Below are 24552 nucleotides of genomic sequence, written 5' to 3' on the forward strand. Positions count from 1 at the left end.
AGAATGGCGTGAACCCGGGAGGCGGAGCTTGCAGTGAGCCGAGATCGTGCCACTGCACTCCAGCCTGGGTGACAGAGCGAGACTCCGTCTCAAAAAAAAAAAAAAAAAAATGAGATATCTGCATTCTTGCTTATGTGATTGACCTCTTATTTGGCTGTGTTCTTGTCAGTCACTTGTACAGTTACAACTTTTTTTTCTCTCACTCTCTGGAAACTTATAGGATCTTCTATTCGTTGCCATTGTTTGAAATTTTATGGTAATTAACTTTGGTGTGGTTCTACTTTTATTTATTGTGTTTGGCACTTATATGGCCCTTTCAATTTGAAATTTTGATGTTTTTAAAAATTATGTAGTTTTTTTAATGAAAAAGACAGTAAATGCACATGGTAAAAAAAAAATCAACAATATGCAAAGATATATAATGAAAGGAAATCTCTCTCGCAACAGTCTTCTCCCCAGAGACACTAGACTCTCTCCTTATATTCTCCTTGATGCTAATTATTAAAAGGAGCTCTTTGGAAATTGTTGAGAATACCCTATCTCATTATACGATCATGGTAGTATACATAGATATTTTAAAAACAATGCTGGATTTTGTTGCTGGTTTAATACTGTCTCTCTGCTTATTTAATTTTGGCACCGTATTACATATTATTTAAAGTAACTTAACCAAACTGCTAGGGGAGTAGTACTACTACTAGAGCATTAACTTGATGTTAATACTTTCCTTGATGTCTTTCATTTCTGTTTGATATTCTGTCATTTATTCTGTGCTACTTCTGTGAATAAAGTATTCATATGATACTTGCCTGGCAAGCAATAATAGCTTAATCATTATTGACTAATGAATAACTGATGAGCTCAATGCAAGAGAAATATACTTAGTAATATTCAACAAATGTTTATTGAATGCCTACTGGGCTGAAGCAAGATCAGGTATACTACTAATTTTTTTTGTTTTCTTTTGGCGTGCCTTCTGCTCTTATGTGTTAATGCTGGGACTGTTTCATCGTTTTCACATTGTTGAAAAGTGATAGTCTTATTTTACTTCTCTATCGTTCAGTCTTTTTTGCAAAATATAACACAAAGCCATTTCTTTTAAAATGTGTATTTTTAAAAATATATATACCATATGATGACAGTGTCAAACAGTCTCTGGATATTAGTAAGGTGGTTGATGGTGTGCATGTGTGAGTATGCAAGCATGTTAGGAAAATATCTATAAAAAATAAAGTCTTGCATTTGCTACGAAAAAAATCTTAACATATAAAATGTACCAGGGACTTCCCCAGTTATGCAGATTGTCAAATTTTAAGTGATTGAGGGTAATCAATTTTGTTGTCTCCTAAACTAAAAAGCATATGCTTATTTGGTAGACATTTGAGGGAAATAATGGTTTTCTTTCATTAACAAATTTCTTCTAGTGGACCATATTATTTTACTTAAGAGGAAGGATTACTTGTGATTTGTTTCTTCTTATAACATCATAGTTATTCTATGAAGGTTCTTTCTTACTGCTAAATTTCCTTTCAGTAGGATTCATTAAACAGTTTTGAAGCCATGCTACAGTAACTTTATTTTCTATTAATTAAATATTAAATTCCAGATTGAGATTTGAGTCATTGGAAATAAAGCATATGACTAAAGGCATTCTCACCAATAATATCTAGAAATCACGTACACTATTTTAATATATTATCAAGAATTTTAACAATGACTTTGTAGTATAAATATTGGCTTCATAGAACTTTTCTTTTGCCAGATGATGGACCTAGCCAAAGTGAATCTGCTACTGAGACTGCCATGACACTACCAAGTGAATCCAGAGTCAATATACATGCCATCATTACATTAAAAATATTAGACTATAGGTATGTAATTTATTATTATTATTATTATTATTATTATTATTATTATTATTATTATTATTATTTTTATAGAGATAGGGTCTTACTGTGTTGCCCAGGATGGTCTTGAGCTTCCTGGGCTCAAGCCATCCTCCTGCTTTGGCCTCCCAAAGTGCTAGGATTATAGGCTTGAGCTACCATGCTTGGCCTAATTTATTTTTTTTTTAAACATTACCAAACACATAGGAAACTTTTCGGAAAGAAACTCTTCAGTAAAAAGGACAATTGATGAGGAAAAATTCATCAGAGTACTTGACTTAGAATAATAGTAATTGCAAAAAGCCATGATGAAATAGAAGGATATTAAAAGTATAATAGAAATAGAAGGATATTAAAAGTATAATAAAAATAGAAGGATATTAAAAATATAAATGACCTTCAGTGTCTATTCCTTCTGCATTTTGTGTTTTACTATGCTTGAGAGAGAGATGGTTTTGTTAATAGTGATATTTTTATAATGGGAACATTTTATTATTATAAAAAAAAGAAAGACAGTATTAATAATAAAGTTCTTTGACTCAGTAATCAGCATCCAGAGAGAATTTTATATTAGTGGGTGTCTATGTTAGTAAATAAGAAACTAGTATCATTTACTTAATGAAAACCTTGACCAGCAGGCAAAGCTTGAGAGGTTGTACCCTACTACTTTATCTGAACATGAGTCAAATAATGTATCATAGTAATAACGTGCTGTGGTAGCAAATATTCCAAAACTGAAAAAATTACATTAGTATATAAATTGAGACAAAGCCAAAAAATTTTAAATATTTTTTTGGAAGTATATTAAATTGGGAAAAGAAGATACCTATGCAGAGATTGAAGGTAGTTGTAAAGTATCCTTTCAGTACTGTCTAAGGCAACAACAACAAAAACATAAGCAATAGTGTCAAAATTTTTGTAGCAATTGGTTCATTTATGGGTATTGTAGCGAAAATACAAAAGAATATAGACTGAAGTCAGATAGGTGACTAGATTTATTCAAGAATCTACACAGCCAACATCATCAGTGTATGGTCTTTTATCGTTAATGTATCAGTAGGAACTATCTTCTTAGCAGTCAGGATACAGTTTCCATTTCACATTTGTTGTGTTTCATTCATGTTGTTCTCACCTCTTGCCTGCCACTCTTAGAAATCACTACTCTAAGCTAAGTTTCTTTCGCCACACTAACACAGGTAGCACTCTTCTGTACTTATATTTGACTCCTTCTTACAAAGCATGGCAACTTAGCTTTTTTTTTTTTTTTTCTTTTTTTTGAGGCAGGGTCTTGCTCTGTTGCCCAGGTTGGAGTACAGTGGCGTTATCTCGGCTCACTGTGGCCTCAACCTCCTGGCTCAAGTGATTCCCCCACCTCAGCCTCCCAAGTAGCTGGAATTGCTGCACGCTATCCTGCCCAGCTAATTTTTTTACTTTTTGTAGAGATGGGGCCTCTCTCTGTTACCCAGGCTGTTCTCGAACTCCTGAGCTCAAGTGATTCTCCTGCCTCAGCTTCTCAAAGTGCTGGGATTACAGGCATGAGCCACCATGCCTGGCCAACTTAGTGTATCTTATCTTCCAAATAACATGCCCATTTATTCAGTAGATATTTTTGGAGTCTACTAAGTATCAAATTCTGTGCTAGGTATCATAATAAACTGATTGATGAGACAGACTTCATTCCTGCCTTAGGCTTTTTTAGCTTAGAATTTCTTTTATGCCTGACTTCTGGCTTCCGTTCCCTCCTATACAGATATCATTTATTGAGTCTCTATTCTAAGGGGACCTAGGGCGTTGTACTAGGTACATATGCTGTTGCTTTTAATCATGCAGACAATCTATAAAGTAGTATTGGTCCAATTTTATTTGGGATAACCATTTCTACTTCTTAAAGGCACAGATATCACAAAAGCATAATCTTAGGTTGCTTTGATTCTAAATTTATTCGAATTTGTTTTTCTTAAAGACTTTAACTGGAAAGGAGTGTCCTATTTAAAATATAAATTATCAATCTCAAGACATAAATGCTTTCAACTAAAATTTTTAAACAGCATGAATCTTTTAAGTCTGACTAGCATGAGTCAGTTCCCATGAACTTGAGCATTTGTGATTGAAGAGATGAAAATGCTGCCATCTACACAGAAGAAAATTGGATGCTAAAGCAGAAGTAGAAGGCATAATAACTGTGAAATGTAGCCTGTCTTTTTACATATTTGTATTACAATGCGTTTCCTATACAGTTCTTCCATATTATACATTATATGTAATGTTTTTCTGTTCATAGTCATTCATTTGGCATTCCGTTGAAGTTTCTTGTAGGTGGATGACATTGTGTTAAGCACTAATAATTTTAAAAGAAGAATGTAAGGATAATGGCTAATTATAACATAAAAAAACAGTTAAATCTGCAAATATTAGAGTTCTATATAGTAGTCCCGCTTATCCACAGTTTCACTTTCTGCAATTTGGGTTAATTGTGATCAGGTGCAGTCCGAAAATATTAAATGGAAAATTCCAGATGTAAACAATTTATAAGTTTTAAATTGTGCACATTCTGAGTAGCATCATGGAATTTTATGCCATCCCTCTCTGACCTGCCCAGGACATGAATCATCCCTTTGTCAGCATATCCATGCTGTATATGCTACCCATCCTTAGTCACTTAGTAGTCATCTTGTTATCAGATTGAAAAAATATGGTATATACTATATAGGATTCAGTCCTCTTAGAAGATTCGGGCATTCCCAGGGGGCTTGGATGAAGGGGAACTACTGTATTTTCATTTAAGATTAAATTTATATTTTATTGAAAACCTTACTGAAAATTTTAATAAAGAGGAAATTTATTTATATTTACATTTGAAAACGTGGCATAAATAACAACAAATCCTTCAGATTCTAATGTCACAGAACTGAGATTCAGGGGAGGTAAGTTATAAAGCTCATTAATGGTAGAAATAGGAATAGTTTAATCTCAGTCCACTGCTCTGTCTACCTTGTCATATATTAAAGAAGAGAGAAATTGGTCTAGGTTACTAAACTAAAATTAAACTAATTTTAAACTAATTAAACTAATTTTAGTTAGTTTAGTATAATGTTGAACTTTTTAAAAAAGTTATTATCTTGCAGAAATTATATACCCAAACAAATTTGACGGAAAACTCCTCTTATAGATTAAGATGGGGCAACAACTAGCTTTTAAAATTATAGATTTAATTCTACTCAGAGGTAAAGGAATGGGCTCCATTTACTGTATGACTTGTAGATATCTTAGACTCTGAAGATAAATATCTATTTTTATTCACATTGAGTATATGAATGCCCAGAAAATGTAGCATAATATGTTATAACACAATATGTTGTCTGAATTCTTAACAGTGAACCTTTTATGGCTTGGTAGATTATGTGGCATTTGTTACAAAATTTTATAATCAATGGCTTTGAAAAATTTCATAAAATCTTTAAACACCTTTAAAAATGAAGAGTAATAATCGTATCTTTTTGGACTGCTAAGAATGGTTCGTTTTTTAAAACCATTTTTCATTTAGTGATAAACAAGCAACTTTGATTCCTGATGAGGTGTTTGATGCAGTGAAAAGCAACATCATCACTTCTATTAACTTCAGTAAGAATCAACTGTGTGAAATTCCAAAAAGGTAAGAACTATTTATAATGCCATGTCTATAGATCGTGACTCATTCTGTTGTTTTTCCATCTTGGTTGCAATCAAAATTATTTTTATTGGTTTTTAAATTTAAAACTATATGTAAACATTTTTACATTATTAATATTAGAGGGATTTAGCAAAATGTCATTAAGTATTTACTGACAATTTTATCATTTGTTGTGAGAGGTATAGAGGTTTTAAAAAAGTTTGTTTCTTTTTCTTTTATATTTAAACTTGGAAAATGGGTATAAGAATTATTAAAAACATTAAGTTATTTTTCCCATATAATGAAATATAGGGAATATATATATATATATTCTCATGTAATGAAATATTAGGGAAAAGTGTTAAGAGACTGTCTAACATCAGGTCCATGTGGATTAATAGGAATTTCCATTTGGGGCTTTATGTTAATGAATTGCCAAGCCACTAATTTTTCCACTGATAGGAAAAGCAGAATTAACTGAAGCCTGTTAATATTTTTCTCCTAGAAAAGGATTCTTCACATGCAGTCATTTGCTTTATACATTGTACTGTTAAATACATTTTTTGTTGTTAATTACAGCAAAATCTTTAGATTATGAGAGTTAATTTAGTATATCGTTGAACTTTAAAAAAACATTTGTTATCTAGCAGTAAACTATTTACCCAAAGAAAGCTGACAGATAATCTAGCAATTAAAACAACCCAATGTGAGACAGGATAGGGTACTGGTAAGGAATTTGAGCAATAGAGTCAATTGCTTATACCATGTCCCAGACCTGCCGTATAGTTTTTGGACAGGTTAACTAGCTGTTCTTAGTTTTCTCACCTGTGAAATAGGGATAATAATAGTGCCTGTTTATAAGAATTAAACTAAATGACATAATCCACACAAAGCATTCAACTAGAGCCTAATGCTTTTATGCATGTAAATACTTAAAAGGAAAAAAAAAGGTGATGTCATGGAGGAGAGTGATGTGATGAATTGAGAAAGTTGAATGACTTTCATCTGACTATCAAAATTTTTTTAGATGTTTAAAACTTTTAAAAAGCGAGACAAACTATAATTTGCTTTCTATTTCACAGAGCATAGTTTAGGGAATGTAGATCTTAAAAGACGACAAATTTAAGATAGTCCATGGCAAAAGGGATCTCTAGTCCATCTTCTGGTTCTCTCGTGTTTTAAAGGACTGAGAGGATATTTGATAGAACTGAGCATTTAGATTTACTCTCAGATAGGACAGGTTTGCTTTCGGGGAGAGGGGGGGTCCGGGATCAAATAAGTTAATTGGGAATAAAGATATACTTAAGAGACATTGCTTATTATTTACTGCCTCATTTTATCTCACTATCTGACTCTTCTTTTGCAAAACAATGTCATTCTGTTGACACAGCTATTGTATCACATTTTGAGCAACTTAGAATGTCAAGAAAATAATCAAGACATGCCTTATTATGTGGACATGCGGCATTAAAAAAGCCATGCTTTTCTCTAGAAAGTTCCCAAACCACTTTCCCTTTTTAAAAAAATTTTTATTAACAATCCATACTTTTCACCAAAGATTATAAAAATAATACATATTCATAAAATTTGGGAATAAATAAAGGAATATATCAGTTGTAGTTTCATCACTGATTTACTCTGTTAACTTTGTGGCATACTGCATATTTTATTTCAAGCTATTCTCCATTTGCAGTTATACATGCAATTTGTGTCTTTTTTTTTTTTTTTTTTTGAGACAGGATCTCACTCTGTTGCCCCGACTGGAGTTCACTGGCACAGTCGCAGCTCAGTGCAGCCTTAACCTCTCAGTGATCCTCCCACCTTAGCCTCCCTAGTGGCTGGGACTACAGGCATATGCCACCACACCCTGCTAATTTTGGTAGAGACCAGGTTTTGCCATGTTGCCCAGGCTGGTCTCAAACTCTTGAGCTCAACTGATCCACTTCCCTTGGCCTCCCAAAGTGCTGGGATTACAGGTGTGAGCCACCGTGCTTGGCCATAATTTGTGTCTTGACTGGTTTATCTGTCATAAGTATTTTTCTGTTTATAAACCATACTTTAAAAACGTAATTTCACTATATACTATAAGGTTGATTATGACAATAAAGGAAACATATTGTTTCTCTAGGCCAGATTTCTAGAAAAATTATTAAGTCAGAGTTTGACTCTTGATATATCAAAAAAAGTTTTATCAAGTTTTATCAGTTACACATTGAAACTCATTTTCTTTCACTACATCTTTTTCAGCACAGCATTTTATATCCTTTCTTTTTTTTTTTCTTTGCTAATGAGATAGACTAAGTTGTAATTTAACTTTCATTTGGTTGTCTTTTTTTTTGAGACAGAGTTTTGCTCTTGTTGCCTAGGCTGGAGTGCAGTGGCGTGATCTCAGTTCACTACAACCTCCACCTCCCAGGCTCAAGCAATTCTCTTGCCTCAGCCTCCCAAGTAGCTGGGATTACAGGTACCCGCCACCATGCCTGGCTAATTTTTTGTGTTTTTAGTAGAGGCGGAGTTTCACCATGTTGGCCAGGCTGGTCTTGCACTCCTGACCTCAAGTAATCCATCTGCCTCAGCCTCCTAAAGTGCTGAAATTACAGGTGTGAGCCACTGTGCCCAGCCAACTTTCATTTGTTAGTAAATCATATTAATAACAGGAATAAAACTATAAACCTTGATTAGGCTTACTTAGAAATGTTTAATTCTTCCTCTTTAAGTTTTAAACTAAAGCTCCTTAGTGGTGATACACCACTTATGTAGTAGAAAACTACTATGTTACAGGATGTCTATTTAACAATTTGTTTTATGGATTCAAGTTATTAACAATAAAGTATAAAAGTTTTCTAGATTTGATTTTTCTCCTTCATGCCATAGTTGGTTTATATATAAAATAAATAGTTTTTTAAGTGAAACTTTAATGTATATCTAAAGCCAAATAGAAACTTTTGGACAGATAAGAGTGAGTCTTTTTTAAAAAGTTATTTTTATTAGTTACATATCCAAACTCATTAATGTTCCTGTGAAAAAGTAAAAGGTACAAAAAGTCATAATTAGCAGAAGTTAAATATAGGAATTTCCCCCTTTGATCTGCTTACAGTTTTGAAGTTCTGGCAGTGAATTCAAGTGCTAACATTTATTTTTGTTTCAGGATGGTAGAACTGAAGGAAATGGTTTCTGATGTCAATCTCAGCTTTAATAAACTTTCCTTTATATCCGTGGAGTTATGTGTGCTTCAAAAATTAACTTTTTTAGATCTCAGGTATTTATTGATACTATTGCTTGACTTTTTAAAAAGTTATAACTTGTCTTTGAGTTTTGCCTAACTTATTCTTTTTACCTCATATTTTCCTAGGTATGTATGGAAACTGGCCTTTATTTATTAACAATAGTTTAGGAGAATCCAAAAATAGTGTTTAGGAAACCCAAGAAAGAATTTAAGAAAAATACTGTAATCAGACATTTATAATTTGTAAGTAATTTACAAGTCATGTGATAAGGCAAAATTACTGAAAATATTAACCCATTCTAAGCAAAATTACAAATAAGACATGGAAAGTATTTTCTTCACATTGTTTCTTTTCTGAAAGTAAATAGTATAAAACCAGCTGAGTGGGTTATTCAACACAACTTAATGCAGACAATAACTGGAGAAAAGTACAGAGAATGTAGATATAGAAAAAGAATATAGATTGTACTGTAGAAAGTATGACTTTGCATATTAGGCTTGACTTCTGAACACAAAGAAATAGGTTAGAGAAAAGTAATTATTTGTAGTTGGGAATAATTTTCTCACAGGTATTTTCATTATTAGTAGTTATATTGGCTCTAAAATCCTTTCACCTTTTTGTTAACTTTTCTTCTAACATTGCTCCCAGATCTTTCCAACAGTAAATGAGATTTTGTTTATTGCCATGAAACAATAGTAAGAGCTAAAAAAAAAATAGTCATTGCGTAAATTTAAATTCTCAACTTAGAGTAGGAATAGATTTGCTTTATACCTACGGAGTAGAAAACTCCAAATCTCTTAATAGGATCTTTTTAACTTCCTGGTTCATTTTTAAAATAATTTTTAAATTCCTCTTAGAGTAGAATTTCATGTCTGTATCATATATATTAACACCAGTGGAATATTTATGTGGTATTATAGACATGGGGGAAATATTAAAGACCCCACTTTGAAGGAGTTAATTAGTTTACAATGTTTACCCTGTAATCACTATTAAACCTGTAAAGAATTCATTGCATTATCAATTGGTTGCATATTGGTATTATTAGAATTTGGCATACTAACCTAATAACTGCGGGAGGTGACTGATTCAGAATTCTCAGAACGCAGCCTTTATAAAGTCAGATCAAGGATTGACAAACTGATCTACATATTTTTTTTCCTGCTCAACATTTTAATTATAAATTAAACTTGTAAAATTTTTCAAACTTTGTAAATCTTCTGTTTTGATTTCCAATTTAGGAACAATTTTTTAAATTCTTTGCCAGAAGAAATGGAATCACTGGTAAGACTGCAAACGATCAATCTTTCCTTTAATAGGTAAGAGAACAGACAATTCTAATTGTTATTCTGTGGAAATATGTAGATGTTTCTCATTGGAGAAAACAACTAAAAGCCAAATAAACAAAAAGGCCCCTTCTACTTTATTTCAATATCCAGATTTTATTTTCACTTCTTCTTAGAGTTAAAAATATTATTTTCTTAGAATTCTCATAGTTGATGTCTAACATATTTTCATTCCTTTTTACCATTTTGAGAAACCTGTAGCCTAGAAAGACAAATAAAATAAATAATTACAATTGCTCTAATGGAAGCATAGTGCAGGGGAAAATGTCTTCTGAGATTACTTCAAGGTAGAGGAGATAGCATTGAAACCCAGGTTTGAAAAATAGACATTTGCCAGCCATTCAGGTAGACAGCATTCTAGTTAGAGCAAATAGCATATGCCAAGGCACAAAGATGTGAGAACATATGGGGTGTTTGGGAAACTTCAAGAAGTTCAATGTGCTTTTGGACAATAAAGCAAGCAGGTAGAGGAGTAGAAGGAACAGATAAAGTTTGGCAAGTAAGCAGTAGCCAGACGTTGAGCTTTTTATGCTCAACGAAACTTAGATTTTGTTCTGCAAACACTACCAAGATACTGCAGATAATTAAGAGCAACTAGTATTTATTGGGAGCTTATTATTCTGTTGGTGCTGTACTAAGTACTTTACATGTAATAGCTCATGCTCACAAGAACCCTACATGGTAGGTTCTGTTACTGTGTTCATTTAAAAATCAAGGATTCGAAGCTAAATAACTCATCTAAGGTATGCACAAATGGTAAATTATACAGCTGAGATTTGAGTCCAGGTGGTTTGGCTCCAGAAGTTGGGCTCTTAACAACTATGTCACATTGTTTCTTATGATGAAAATGGATTCTAAAAACAATTTAATTAAAATATGAATAACTGGCCAGGTGCAGTGACTGACACCTGTAATCCCAGCACTTTGGAAGGCCGAGGTGGGCGGATCACCTGAGGTCAGGAGTTTGAGACCAGCCTGGCCGATATGGTGAAACTCCATCTCTACTAAAAACACAAAAGTTAGCCAGGCATGGTGGTGGCCTGTAAACCCAGCTACTCGGGAGGCTGAGGCAGGAGAATCGCTTGAACCCCAGGAGGTGGAGATTGCAGTGATCCGAGATTGCATCACTGCACTCCAGCCTGGGCGACAGAGCAAGACTCTGTCTCAAAAAATAAATAAAATTAAAAAAATAAAATATTAGCAGCTAATATTTAACCCAGATAATGTCCTAAGGTCTTCAAATATATTCATTTAATCCTTATAACAAGTGTATATGTTTAGTACTATTATTATTCCTCATTTATAGATGAGGAAGCTAATGCATAATGATGTTAAAATATTGCTCATTTTAATTTTTCTTCTGTCTGCTCCATTACTTGTGCTTTCTAGTATATAGATTGCACCATTATTGTCATTATTTTAAAATATGTGCACTTCTCAGATCTCTCCTAATTTTTACTTGTGAATTGAGCTATCAGTTTTATATTGTGTTGTCAATTGAGCTAACAGTTGCCTTGCAAGTAATGTCTTTGGGGAAGCGCCAAAAGCTAGCCTAAACTTCTGTGTTATCAGGTAATTATCTTGTTCATGGGTTGCAGGGAGGGAAGAGAAGAACCTATTAAGGGGTCATGTGGTCCATCTGTACTCTTGGCTATTGCTTCTTTAGTCTCACTGGAACTTCAGCACTGCCTTGAGTTTACACTTCACTATTGCTTTTTTTCATCAAGGCAGCAAAGGAAGGGGGCGGTATGCGGAAGTGAAAAGGCAAAAGCTCTCCTTCCTGCCCATTCTTGTGTTTTCTAGTCAAGGCTGCAGTTTACCTCGTGCTAAAACTGTGCTAGCCTTTGTGCCCTGCGGGGTCCTCAGCCATTTTATGTTAATTGCAAGTATTGCTTTGAGAGCTATTAGCCTTCCCATATCTTGTGGCATCTTCAGGGTTGCTTGGACAAGAAAGCCAGCAGTCTATGCTAATTTGTTGTCTTTTTAAGAACCCAAAGTGTACTCATTTTGGAAGCCTCAGTCAAAGCAAAATATAAATCTCGAATTTTACTTAATATGTTGGGAGTGATTATGTTTCATAAGAAGTAAAAGTGAAAGGAAGAATACCTACATGGATACATTTAGAGAAGATTTCCTCTTGAATGGGAACAGAAGAACATGGGAGAATTTACTCTGAACTTTTGCTGATTTTATACAATAAATAGTAACCATTACAAGTCTGTCTGTTTAACATGTATTTCAAGGTTTTCAAAATTAACCCTTTCTCTTTATTTTTTGTAAAATTCAAATACAGGACTTAATGCAAATTACAGATAACATACACTAAAGAAAAAACTGTCATGTCAAATTTAAGATAATATGTTTTAAGGAATGATTTTGGTCTGATTCCAGTATATTTAGGTGTTCTCTTCATGTATTAATAGGTTTAAAATGCTACCTGAAGTTCTATATCGTATCTTCACACTTGAAACAATTCTGATTAGTAATAATCAAGTTGGATCTGTGGACCCTCAGAAAATGAAGATGATGGAAAATCTGACCACGTTGGACCTTCAAAATAATGACCTCTTACAAATTCCACCAGAGCTCGGTAATTGTGTGAACTTAAGGTAACTACACCATTCTACTGCATTGTTTCATTTATTTTATTGATTTGTTGAAGTGATTTGTTTTTCTTTTTGAGATAAATTTGCAAGAAGTTAAAGTAACAGATTTAATATCCTGTTAAAGGTAACAAGTAACAAAACCCAGAGTCCCAATTCTGTTTTTCAGATTTTACCAAATGCATATTTTTAGTTTTGCTTACCTGGTATATGTGTGAATATAATAACTAATTGTTTCGAGTGGCGCTTTGCTTATCACTGTGTATGTGTATAACCTGAATCTCTACTGCATACAAATGTCAGGGAAATATTAACTCCTTAGCTTTGAATACCGGGTTTTTTTTGGAAATTGATTGCAGATTACCACCATTCTATTTCGAGCCCAGTACAGTCTTTCTCACTCTACATCTGCTGTTCCCTCAGCATCAGGTACTTTTACCCTGTTTTCATCAATAATTGGCCTATTGAATGTCACCTTTGAAAGCCTTCCCTGTCCTCCAAGCAGAATTAGTCCTTGATTTCCCGTCATGCTTCATTTGGACTTATTTATACAGTTTTTGGGTCTTTCTTTGGAAAAGAGTTGTCCCAGTGCCTAAAACATAGTAAACACCCAGTAAGTGCTTATTAAGTGAATATAAAGGAGGTTTGAGATATCAACAGAAAGCCAAGTGCCTAAGCAGAAGGTGTCAGAAGTAATTTAATTGCTGAAATATTAATGATTTGGTATATTTTACTTCACTGGAGCAACACTGGTATCTGCTCTAGTACCTCATATTAGTAAGTTATAGGAGACAAATACAGTTGATTCCTATTCTTTGTGGCAGTTATGTTGTGTAGACACTCTGGACACCCGGTTAGTGAATACTGACCTGTTGCTTCTGGGGGAAATACAGGGGTTAGCTTCTTGCAAGAGTCTAGTGAGTAGTCACAACATTCCCGGCACCCAGTCAGTGTATAACTTTGTTACATGTGTGTTTCTGTAGCAAGATACTTCATTTAATATTATTGTCATGTCATTAACATTGAAATCATGGCCAACAGCACTATAATTCATGCCTGAACAAAGCTTACCTGACACAAGTATTTTTTTCGTAATCCACATTTGTCCTTAGGAAGACTAGACAGTACTTTAGCATTACACTTGGTGGCCATTTAACACAGTGAAATCACCAACAAAGGTATGAAAATTTGAAAAGCGTGGCACTAAATGAACCATCAAAATGACCCGTTTACAGTATAAGAGCTGAAACAAGAAGACAAAGCATCACCTTGTTCAACCTCACCTGGGAACATGCCCGTGGGGTGACTCCAATTTTTTGCTCCTCTGTGCATGTTTATGAATGACCTCGAAGTGCCACACATTGATTTGGGGGTACAAACTTTAGTGAGTAGGCAAGTTTGCAAATATAGCACCCACGAATAATGAGGATCAACTGTAATCAACTTTTTTTCTAGAAATTAAGAAAATAAGTCTTTAAAAGAATTCCCAAGAAACACAGAAATATTTGAAGATATAATTTAGATCAACAATATGGTATGAGTCCTTTGATTTTTGTTTACATAAACACTTAACTGTTAAAAAGTAATATAAAAGGCTCTCTTAATTGAAGATATTTTATTATATAATGAAACAAAACAAGCTCTTAAATCTTAAGTTGAACTCTCAGAACATGTAAATAGATTTATATATGTATATCTGCTCAAAGGAGGGAGAGGGCAGAATGTGTTAATGTTTTTGGGAGGCAGGGGGTAGAGCAGTGGTGGTGATACATTGATTACATTACAGTCCTTGGCTTGGATGACTCATGCTGATGTTTGTTTAAATCTTACTTGGCCATTTCACAGTCATTTAATAAGGTTGAGAAGGCTGGATAAGAGGCTGGTTCAAATCACAGCTCCACCATTTAGTAGCTGTTTGATCTTAGACAATGTTTCTTACCTCCCTAAATTTGTATTTCCTCATCTATTAAAATAGAACTATTAATGGTACTTACATCATAGGATTGTTGAGAGAATAGGATTGTTAAGAGTGACTGAATATAAATTACTTGGCTCAGTACCTTTCACAAAGTAAGTATTCAATTAATATATTTCAGGTTATTAATTAGTTATAATTCTAATGTTTAAATGCTCAGATATGAAAAGGGGCAAATAGCTCAGGCATGGTGGTTCACTCCTGTAATCCCAGCACTTTGGGAGGCTGAGGCGGGCAGACTACTTGTGGCCAGGAGTTTGAGACCAGCCTGGCCAACATGGCAAAACCCCCTCACTACTAAAAATACAAAAATTAGCCGGGTGTGGTGGCACACACCTGTAATCCCAGCTACCTGGGAGGCTGAGGCATGAGAATTACTTGAACCTGGGAGGCAGAGGTTGCAATGAGCTGAGATTGCACCTCTGCACTTCAGGCTGGGCAACAAGAGTGAGACTCTGTCTCAAAAAAAGAAAAATAAAAAGGGGCAAATAGAAAAAAAAAAATACAGAAATTTTATTTATAAAATTGCAAATGAAATTAGATGAAAAACCTTGTTAATGGAAAATGTTTACATTCTTAATTTCTCTCTTTTGTTTAGAACGTTACTACTGGATGGAAATCCATTCCGAGTTCCTCGAGCAGCCATATTAATGAAAGGAACAGCTGCTGTACTTGAATATTTGAGAGACCGAATTCCTACTTAACATGGAGTTGCTTTATAACCCTTGTCATGTATTATTAACCGTGGTTAATTCTAAGGAGGATATAACATTTGTTTTAGTATCATCTTAAAAGATGATTGCTATAATTGATCTTGTAGTTTCCCAGTATCACCTACCCGTTGGTATAATTAGCCTGGGCCATATTCACTGCCAGTAAATATTTTTACATTTTTATTTAAGATTTTTGTAACGTGTTGTATACATTTGTAATGGTGATAACCACAATGTGTTCATACATTTGTTCTAAATGTTTTGCATAGGATTTATCCTACTTTCATTTCCTTATAGCAAAAAGTTTTTTCAAAACTGAATTTTTATTTAGTGTGGTTTAGTATTATAATAACAAAGCATTTTTGTAGAACTGGTTTTTTTTTCTCATTTCTTTTTGTATTCCATACAATGTGACCAATTGACTTGAATATGACTAGCCAATTTCTATGTTTTTGTTAGATATAAAATTAAATCGAATTTTGTTGAATACTGTTCTTTGGCATTTAAAAAATAAGACCTTCTTATCTTGGACCACATGTCAAAAGAAAAAGGAAACAAAAATATATTAAAAATAAGACTTTTCATTACCCGTGATAGGACTTTTGTGATATGGCTAATCTCGATACACATTTCAACTTAAAACTTTTTTATTTACAGCACCATAATTTTAAAATTTACTTGCAATCTTGGTAAGACTAAATTTGCAGTGTTTTTGTAAAAGGGAATTTGATATAGGTAAACTTGATTTAATAAAAATTAAATATCATTTTTGTTTACACCAAAATTATCAGAAGTAGGTTGATTAGTCATTATAACACTTACCATATGATTCTATTAAGAAGTCAATTCAGTAGCATGTATATCAATTTATATAGATAGGTAGATAGATAGCTTTTGGATGATTGAGGCATGCTTATATTATGAAAAAAATTGCTAATAAAGATAAATACTACATGTTCAGAATAAAAGTTACGTTTTTCAAATATTGATTACAATGTTTATGTTTTCATTTTAAAAAACATGCCTTTTCGGCTGGCTGCAGTGGCTCACGCCTGTAATCCCAACACTTCGGGAGGCTGAGGCGGGCAGATCGCTTGAGGTCAGGAGTTCAAGACCAGCCTGGCTAACATAGTGAAACCCCGTCTCTACTAAAAATACAAAAACAAAACAAAACAAAACTATCCGGGCATGGTGCATGTGCCTGTAATCCCAGCATCTTGGGAGGCTGAGGCAGGAGAATCACTTGAACCCAGGAGGTAGAGGGTGACAGAGTGCCGAGATCGCGCCACTCTGTACTCCAGCCTTGGGTAACAGTGAAACTCCATCTCAAAAAAATAAAAAATAAAAACAAAAACATGCCTTTTTCTTATTACAACTCTGTTGCTGACTACGAGGTCTGCTTTGATAGTAAACAAAAGACACTTTACAATAAGGTGACATTTTATTATTTATACAATAAGGAGACTTTTATGTTATCCAAAACACTTTTTTAAATACTGAAAAAGTTGAGTACACCAAAGCCGAAAAATGGCTCTGCTATACACTGCACAGCATTATTTTAGTCCCTGTATTTTGTATCTGTACAGAAAGCATCTTCAAAATGCATTCTAACCACATTGTACACCTTTACCAATTAGTGTCAATACATAAAATAAAACTGGAGAATAGAGCTTGCATTTTCAAATTAACTGACAAAGTAAGTAAGTTCACTGGTTCGGTAAATTTAAAATATAGATTCATAGGACTTCTTTGCACATAAAATGAAGCAGCTTTCAAGGTTGTTATGGTCTCATACTGCAAAAAAAAACCAGTAAGTACATTCACGATCTATGTTAATAAAGTAGTAAATATGTCTTCATTCAGTTTTATTTACATCAATATGTAGTTCAACTAAAAAGTACTTTTAATTGTGATATAGTAGTCTTTTTTAACACATACAAAAATGACAATTTTTTATATATAATTTAAGCTCAAAATCACAATTATCTCAAAATATTAATTACAATACAGCCATTTCAGTTAAACATGTTGTGATTTAATTTTTTTATAAAATGGTAAAATTGTATTATTAAAGTAAGCAATTTGTTTTGAATTGGCTAGAGTACACCCAAGTAGAAAACCTTAAATGTGAAGAGGTGTTTCCTGCCCCCTCCCACCCGAATTTGTATACAGCCACCTAGGCTAGCAAAGAGACAGAAAAGGCCCCAATTTATAAAGATTAAGCCTCTTTTGCTATACTGCTGTGGCTTGTTGGTTCTTCCATAAAAGCTTTACAAGGGGAGTGTCAATAAACTATGCAGTGAAATGCATGCATTAATATACAATATGTCTGTAAAATGTCAATGTTTACTATTGCACATTAAAAGGTTCACAAAGACTGCAAAAGAAGGTCATAAAGAAGCACTTTCTCTACCAGTCGAATATTGTAAATTTGAAAACGACTTGATAATATAATGGGATTTCTTTGAAATCAGATCCCAGTTCAAGTTCTTTCTCTGGCTAAAGGAGCTCTGGTTACTTGGCCTCAAGATGTCACCGTTGTGCTGCACATATGGTAGTGAAGTCAGACATCATTAAAAAAAAAGAGTCTAGAGACTGTCTTCATTTTACTAAAATAGTGACCCAAAGTTGTATCACTGCTTAGGAATTTTTCTTAAACTTACAGAAGAGTGAAATATTTCACTAACTGAATTATATGAGCCGAAATGAGAAAAAGAAAATTTATGTGTGTGTGTTTGGCATATGGGAAAATACAAATTCATATAGGTAGAATTAGAACTTCTTTATAGAGTAGTAAGAGGATTATGCCCCAAAATAACTGATGTCAAAAGTAATCAATTATCAAATAGTTTAGGAAAAAATAATTTTCATAGATACTTTTTAAAAAACATCCAAAACATAATATCTAGTATCCTTTTACATATAATTCTTAACAAACCATCTGAAAACCTACCACTGTCTTCCTTCAGAATTGCTTATGTTAGTTTAATATTTTTTTTGAATAGAAAGAGCCTAGTTCATGTTATGGTTTTCTTATATATGGCTGGTTGGGGGAGCCCTTGGGCGGTTATAAAGTGGAAAAAATAAAACTATATTACTTTCAATAACCGACAGTAATCTTGCAGTAGTTTCACTTTTTTCAAGGTCTTTTGTGGTGGTCTTTAAAATTTACAGACAGAATTTGGTAGATTTACTTCTAATTTTCCACTAGTAAAAAATTGCTTCTTCATATGAAGACAATGTCATTATCCTTAAGCTTCCTTTAGTCCCTACTGAGTACAAAGAAAAACTTGATTGGCTCTTCAAACAAAAACCAGCTGTTTGTCTGTCAATTACCTTTCTCTTCATTTCAAACAGAAAATAGGCTTGTATTTTCAAGGATGAAAGTGTATTTGAGGATGTTAAAGAGAAATGCCCAAACATTACAAAGCCGAAGTATTAAGCATTCATTGCATTCCACTGACGCTAGGTGTCATCAAAGCTAAAACCAAATTTTCTAGAGTGAAACTTAACATACAACAGTCCTTACTGACCTGAACCAGATGCCTTTTCCACATTCAAGACAAATAAGAGTCCTCTGAGTGGAAAGACTACAAGTATTGAAAACAAAAATTATTTCAACAATATATTCTGAAAATTAATGACCTTTAAAGCAGATATGGGAGCTGCTTTATGTTGTCTGCCTGAGAGTTTCATCTTGCTTTTCCTATGGACTTCCCCAAAGTATCACGTAAGATTTCCTGACTAAATAAGACATATTCTTCAGCAGAGGGTTGGGGAAGGGTAAGAGGAACGGAGAGATACAAAGAAATACAATGTGATTTCTTTTGTCCATTTGTCAAATGCTTTCGTTTAAGCTATTAAAAAGGTCAATTGGCCTGCATACCTGGGCATTATTTAACCTCATTATTTTAGCTGTGCAAAACAAATGTGCAAAGAAAAACACCTCCTATTTATGTGTGCCTATACATAGGCACAAAACCTGAGTCACAATAAAAGTTTTTAATATAAGAAAGCTTTTCTTAATATAGGAAAATAACCTTTAAAGAGCCAAAAATATCTTTGTACAATATAAGCAGCTAACTTTAAAACTTCAATGTACTTAAGTATCACATATTTTATAAGATCCAGCAAAAAAGGGATCATTTACATTTGATAATTTTCTTAACTATAGCTGAGATAACCACATTTTTATTTCTAACATGTATTTTCATTCCCCTGGATTCATTGATTTTTTTTTAAAGCACATTCAAATAAGTCCCGTTTAATTTCTGACAAACAGTTCCTTCTTGTTTCTAGATATTGAGGACATAGGAGGTTTAGGATTGCTAGGCCTGTAATTTAGTGCCAAGCCACAATGGAATTCCAAAGTTCAAAACAAAATATATCACTTTATTAAGAGAAACATTATTTGCAAAAATATTTGTAGACAGAGTTGGGCCAAAGTCTGCATGAAGCTACTCTCTCATTTGCAGGCTCCCTTTCTACTGACTGTTAACTCTTAAAAACCCTTTCTTTCTCCACGCTCCATTTCCTTATTTTTCAGGAGGCTTCATACGTTTTTCCTACCTGAACCCTGGATTATCCCAACTGAATGAAGCCCCCTTGCTCATTTGCAGCCACCAGTTACAATGTCCTCTTTCCTTATCTACATCGTTGTTATCTCTTCCTCTTTATGAGCTTAGAACTCTGGGATGACTCCTTGGCCTCTCCTCCTGTGCCACTTAACTACTCATTAGGCGAAAATCTGCTTGAGTGTTCCCTTGCCTTATTAGACACTGATTTAAGGCTCAATTCAGGACATACTTATTCCCTGGGCTACACCTCAGATGCTAACTGAGGAAAGTTTATAGAAAAGTGACTGAAAGTTGCTTCTCGATGCTGCTCCCAGTGGTCCTTGTCATTAATTATGCATTTATGTCAGTTAAGTCGCTGACACTTGGGGAGAAGGGAAAGCCATCTGAACCAAAATATTCAGTCTTTGCAACTGTGATTGGATAGGAGGGCCTTCGAATACTTGTATCAGTAAAGAGATAGTGGGCAGGGCCCTTGAATGCTTTTTTTCTCAAGCCTGGTTTGGGAATAAGGTGGAAAATGCATGCCAGAGAGTAAAGGATTAGAGGCATTAGCCGAGGGAACTGTAGTCAATTCCTGACTTTTTATATGATCCTTGTCTGAGGATCACCAGAAGGATTTTGTCTTGTGCAGAAGACTAAAAGCAGAGTCATACTTTCTCTGCCAACAGACTTGTTGCCATGGGAACCAGTGCAGAAAAATGAAAATATGACAAGAAGCCAAGGATTAAATGTAGAAAATTGATAGGGAGTTGATTTCTACGTGGCAATTTAAGCATTGAAGATTTAAAGGAACAGGATGTTCCTTATGTGGCCAGATCAATGAAAATGGACAAAATGCCTTGCCAGGAGCTGGTCCTAAGGGGCTGAGGTGTGGAAAACGCAGGGAGAAAGTGGTAAGCGTGCTGTAGTTTGGATAAAGGGAGCTTTGTAAAACCTAATTCCACTCCTGATGAGGTTAAGCTTGCAGCCCAATGTTAAAATTAACCGTAGGATCAAATATACCCTCTGGAAAGGCATGCCCATGCTTAGCTTGATAAAAGCAGCCTGATGGAACAACTTTCTTTTCACCTTTCCAAAACCAGCACATACTACTCGACAAGATTATTGCACATCTAGTGTATTATTGCTTGATGTATCTTTTCAAATACTCCAAAACAAAAAAACCACAAAACCCACCATTTGCAAATCTATGCCTCCCTTCCCCCAATAAGGCAGCTGTTGTAAGTACCCTAGAATTAAGTTTCTCATTAAGGAAATAATTATTTTCCTTCACGTGATACAAATCCTCCCTGTGTACCCTTCTCTGTCATTCTGTACTTACTTAATAATAAACTGATCAAACCAGACTGTAGGATTCCAGGAAAACCTTTAACAAGGATTTGGAGTTTCAGCATAATCTGGGAAGGACCTACATGTTGTATTTTCAAAGGCTGTAGGGAGACTGTACCTGACGTGTCTCCGAAGCTTTCCTGAAAACCTACAATTAATGTCTCATTCCTATGACTTCAGCTTCGGCCTATTTTGAAATGCAGTTGCTCTAAGGACATGTAGGAATGTCACCCTGTAAAGGATTTGATTTAACCCTTCCTGCAGAGCTAGTTTTCAAATAGTAATGGCACACTTCACCTGATGTCCCCTTCTTCCCTCACCCACAAAGGAAAGACTAAAAACGTAACGTCCACCTGGGCAATGGGTAGGGCTAGAGGCCAGGAAGTAGGAGACAAGCCATTATAGCGTAGTTGTCTTTAGGGTACATCTGAATGCAAACGGTCTGAATAAAATACGCTCTTTGTGCGGTGTTGTGTACACTGGACAGATTTCACTAGACATGCTGGTTTTCTTTCTCACTTAGGCCTTCCGGATCTATTTGTTAGAGTTTCCTACTGAAGCCTTTGACAATCTCAACAAGTTCTTGACATGTCAAAAGCTCGTTAATTTCCTTTATCCCAAGAGTACTCAATTCTGAATCTGAATTCTGAAATCCAATAAAACACCTGAATTTTCTATCACTTGCTGTTTGGAGGCCAATTTGATAATACATGCAGGACCCTAAACAGAGGTTTGAATACTGAGATACTGCTGACACTTACAGAATTCCTTATATCAATATTCTAGTGACTTTTAGGATTGGACACTTATGTGCTTGGTTTTTGCAGTAGGAAGCATTAGAATAACCTGATGCAGGACTAATTGAAGCTACATAAAGCATTGCTTTTTCCTGAAGACAGGTAGGCAGATCTCTTTCTCAGATAGGCAAATAAAACATAATAGGGTCTTCACAAGCAGCTATGCCTTTGAATTTAACATATGATAGAGACTGCTACTTTTCATTTCTAATATGATCTCTTTAAAATCAGGTAGCTGATGCCTGGAGGATGACTAGCTGGTCAGGATTAAACTAAGAATGATTAGCTTTTGCTGTGACCTGGCACTGATCTCACTGGTAGATCATACCTTGGACAAACGAGCTGCTCCACACAGAAAGGCCACCAGATACTACTGTATTCGATGGTTTTACTAATCTATGCATTCTTCAGATAAGAATCTAAAATAGTTACAAAAAATCTCATAGGGTATTGAGAATTTAAATTTGGCTCCTTAAAAATTTTTAAACAATTTGATTCATCCTCTCAACTTTCTGTGAGGTTGTATAAATGATTATTTGCTATATCATGTACCTTAAAGAGTTAATAGACATAACTTCTGTAGTTTTCCTTAGTTTATCATATAGCTCAGTCACAAAAGGACCAATATCCCCCATTTTAGAATATTTACTGCTTTCTACTACCACAAGTATTTGGAATTTTTAAAAAAGACTTTTAAGTAGAATAATGACGTCTGTGTAGTAGGCATTATGCTTTACAGAACTGATCTTTTTTAAAAGGTGGCTTCTCCATGTTGACAACTGAATATACAAAGATACAGAGCTTTTTTTTCAATACCTTTCAACCTGGATCTCCAGTAATATGCCCAAACTGGTACTTGAAGGTCAGGAGTCCTTTGATTAAGTATTTAAAGGCACAATCTCCATTTTCAAATGTAAGCATGCTGCACAATCCGTCACATATTTTTAATAAATTCACATTTTCTAAGTTGATGCGCAATGACACTGTTTCTACAAGGAAAAACCAAACACTTCATCACAAAATGGCAGCTAATTTTCCAGACCGTAACTGAACTCATACACTTTTTGAACTCAACTTTATTATACAGTCGCTGTTCTACATCTAGGCTAATCCTGAGTGAAAAATCTTTGATTTTAACCTCAAAGAGCAAGAAAAACTCTGGGATTTTGTTGGAAATAAAGCCATATGGACTATTAATATTCTCTTGCTGGTGTAATGTAATCTCTAAAGAGATTCTTCCCTTAGAATAAGTAAGTTGTAAGGATTTAGATGGCTACACTTCTTAGTGCTTAGAGAGGCTGCTAGGGCAGCTGAAATTGTCAACATTGGAGAACTCTTAAGTGAAGGCTCTGGCTGGACAGGCCATGTCAGCATTTCGGCTGTCTGTCTAAATGACATGCATGAGACTTGATCTATGTCTGCATAGTTCCAGGCATTCTTTAGTTTTTATACTTCCTAGAAAATTTTATCTTAGGGGCTGTTCAAGTTGCATTTCTTACTGAACTCTAGTGGGTCCTATTAGGTACTTAAACATACAGCAACGCCCAGTGGTGGAGTGTTTGCTAACAGTAAAGAGTATCATGTTTTCCTTGTATGTAGGTACATGATAAGTGTTAAAGATACACAAGTCCACCAGATGTATGTACATTTTTCTTAGGTGTTTAAAACACAAAAGAATTATTTTAAGCTTTCAAGGGGCACTAAAGGTTAACTTCTCTTCTTCCCTCAAACTGATCCCTTTAAGTGGAACAGTAAGCCTTTGTTATCAAGCCTTAAGATGAAGTTCCTTCCTCCAGATAGGAGGAGCTGCCCTTGATTCCTGCAAGCCCCCTCTGACTTTGACCCAGAAAGGCTACTCCTTGGAAAGACAGAGTCAAGAAAAGTGAAAAGCTAGAGCTTAGCTAACCTGTGACTATCTCTCCATGATATGACTTATTCAGGATGATATTGCAGTTATTTACGTCCCCACTGTCACCTGAGCCTTGTCCTTTTTGACAAGATGTATATATATATATACAAGGGACAAGAACTTTCCTTCCTGAGATAACAGAAAAACGTTCCTTAGGTCATATTATAAAAGCAACAGAGCCGAGGATGGTGGCTCATGCCTATCACCCCAGCACTTTGGGAGGCCGAGGTGGGAGGATCACTTGAGCTCAGGAGTTCAAGACCAGCCTGGGCAACATAGCAAGACTCTGTCTCTGCAAAAAATAAAAAATTATCCAGGAGTGGTGGTGCACGCCTGTAGTCCCAGCCACTCAGGAGGCTGAGGCGGGAGGATCACTTGAGCCCGGGTGGTCAAGGCTGCAGTGGGCCATGATCACGGCACTGCACTCCAACCTGGGTGACAGAGCAAGACCCTGTCTCAGAAAAAAAAAAAAAAAGCATTAAAAAAGCAATAAAGCAGAAAGCAAGCATTTGCCATTTTATTAAACAGTGAGAGAAAGTGA

General features: G+C 34.7%; 1 protein-coding gene across 1 annotated transcript in view; it reads left to right on the forward strand.

Moving 5' to 3' along the window:
* Positions 1–21444, forward strand: part of LRRC40 (leucine rich repeat containing 40) — a 65000-nt gene extending 43556 nt beyond the window's left edge. The window contains exons 10-15 of the mRNA XM_032155600.2: positions 1763–1871; positions 5431–5538; positions 8684–8794; positions 10004–10081; positions 12532–12717; positions 15285–21444. Of these exons, the coding sequence (XP_032011491.1) occupies positions 1763–1871; positions 5431–5538; positions 8684–8794; positions 10004–10081; positions 12532–12717; positions 15285–15390 (698 nt within the window). The 3' untranslated portion in view covers positions 15391–21444. The remainder of the gene's footprint in view (positions 1–1762; positions 1872–5430; positions 5539–8683; positions 8795–10003; positions 10082–12531; positions 12718–15284) is intronic.
* Positions 21445–24552: the final 3108 nt, after the last annotated feature.

Source organism: Hylobates moloch, unplaced genomic scaffold (genome assembly GCF_009828535.3).
Source record: "Hylobates moloch isolate HMO894 unplaced genomic scaffold, HMol_V3 SCAFFOLD_5, whole genome shotgun sequence".
NCBI lineage: Eukaryota > Metazoa > Chordata > Mammalia > Primates > Hylobatidae > Hylobates > Hylobates moloch.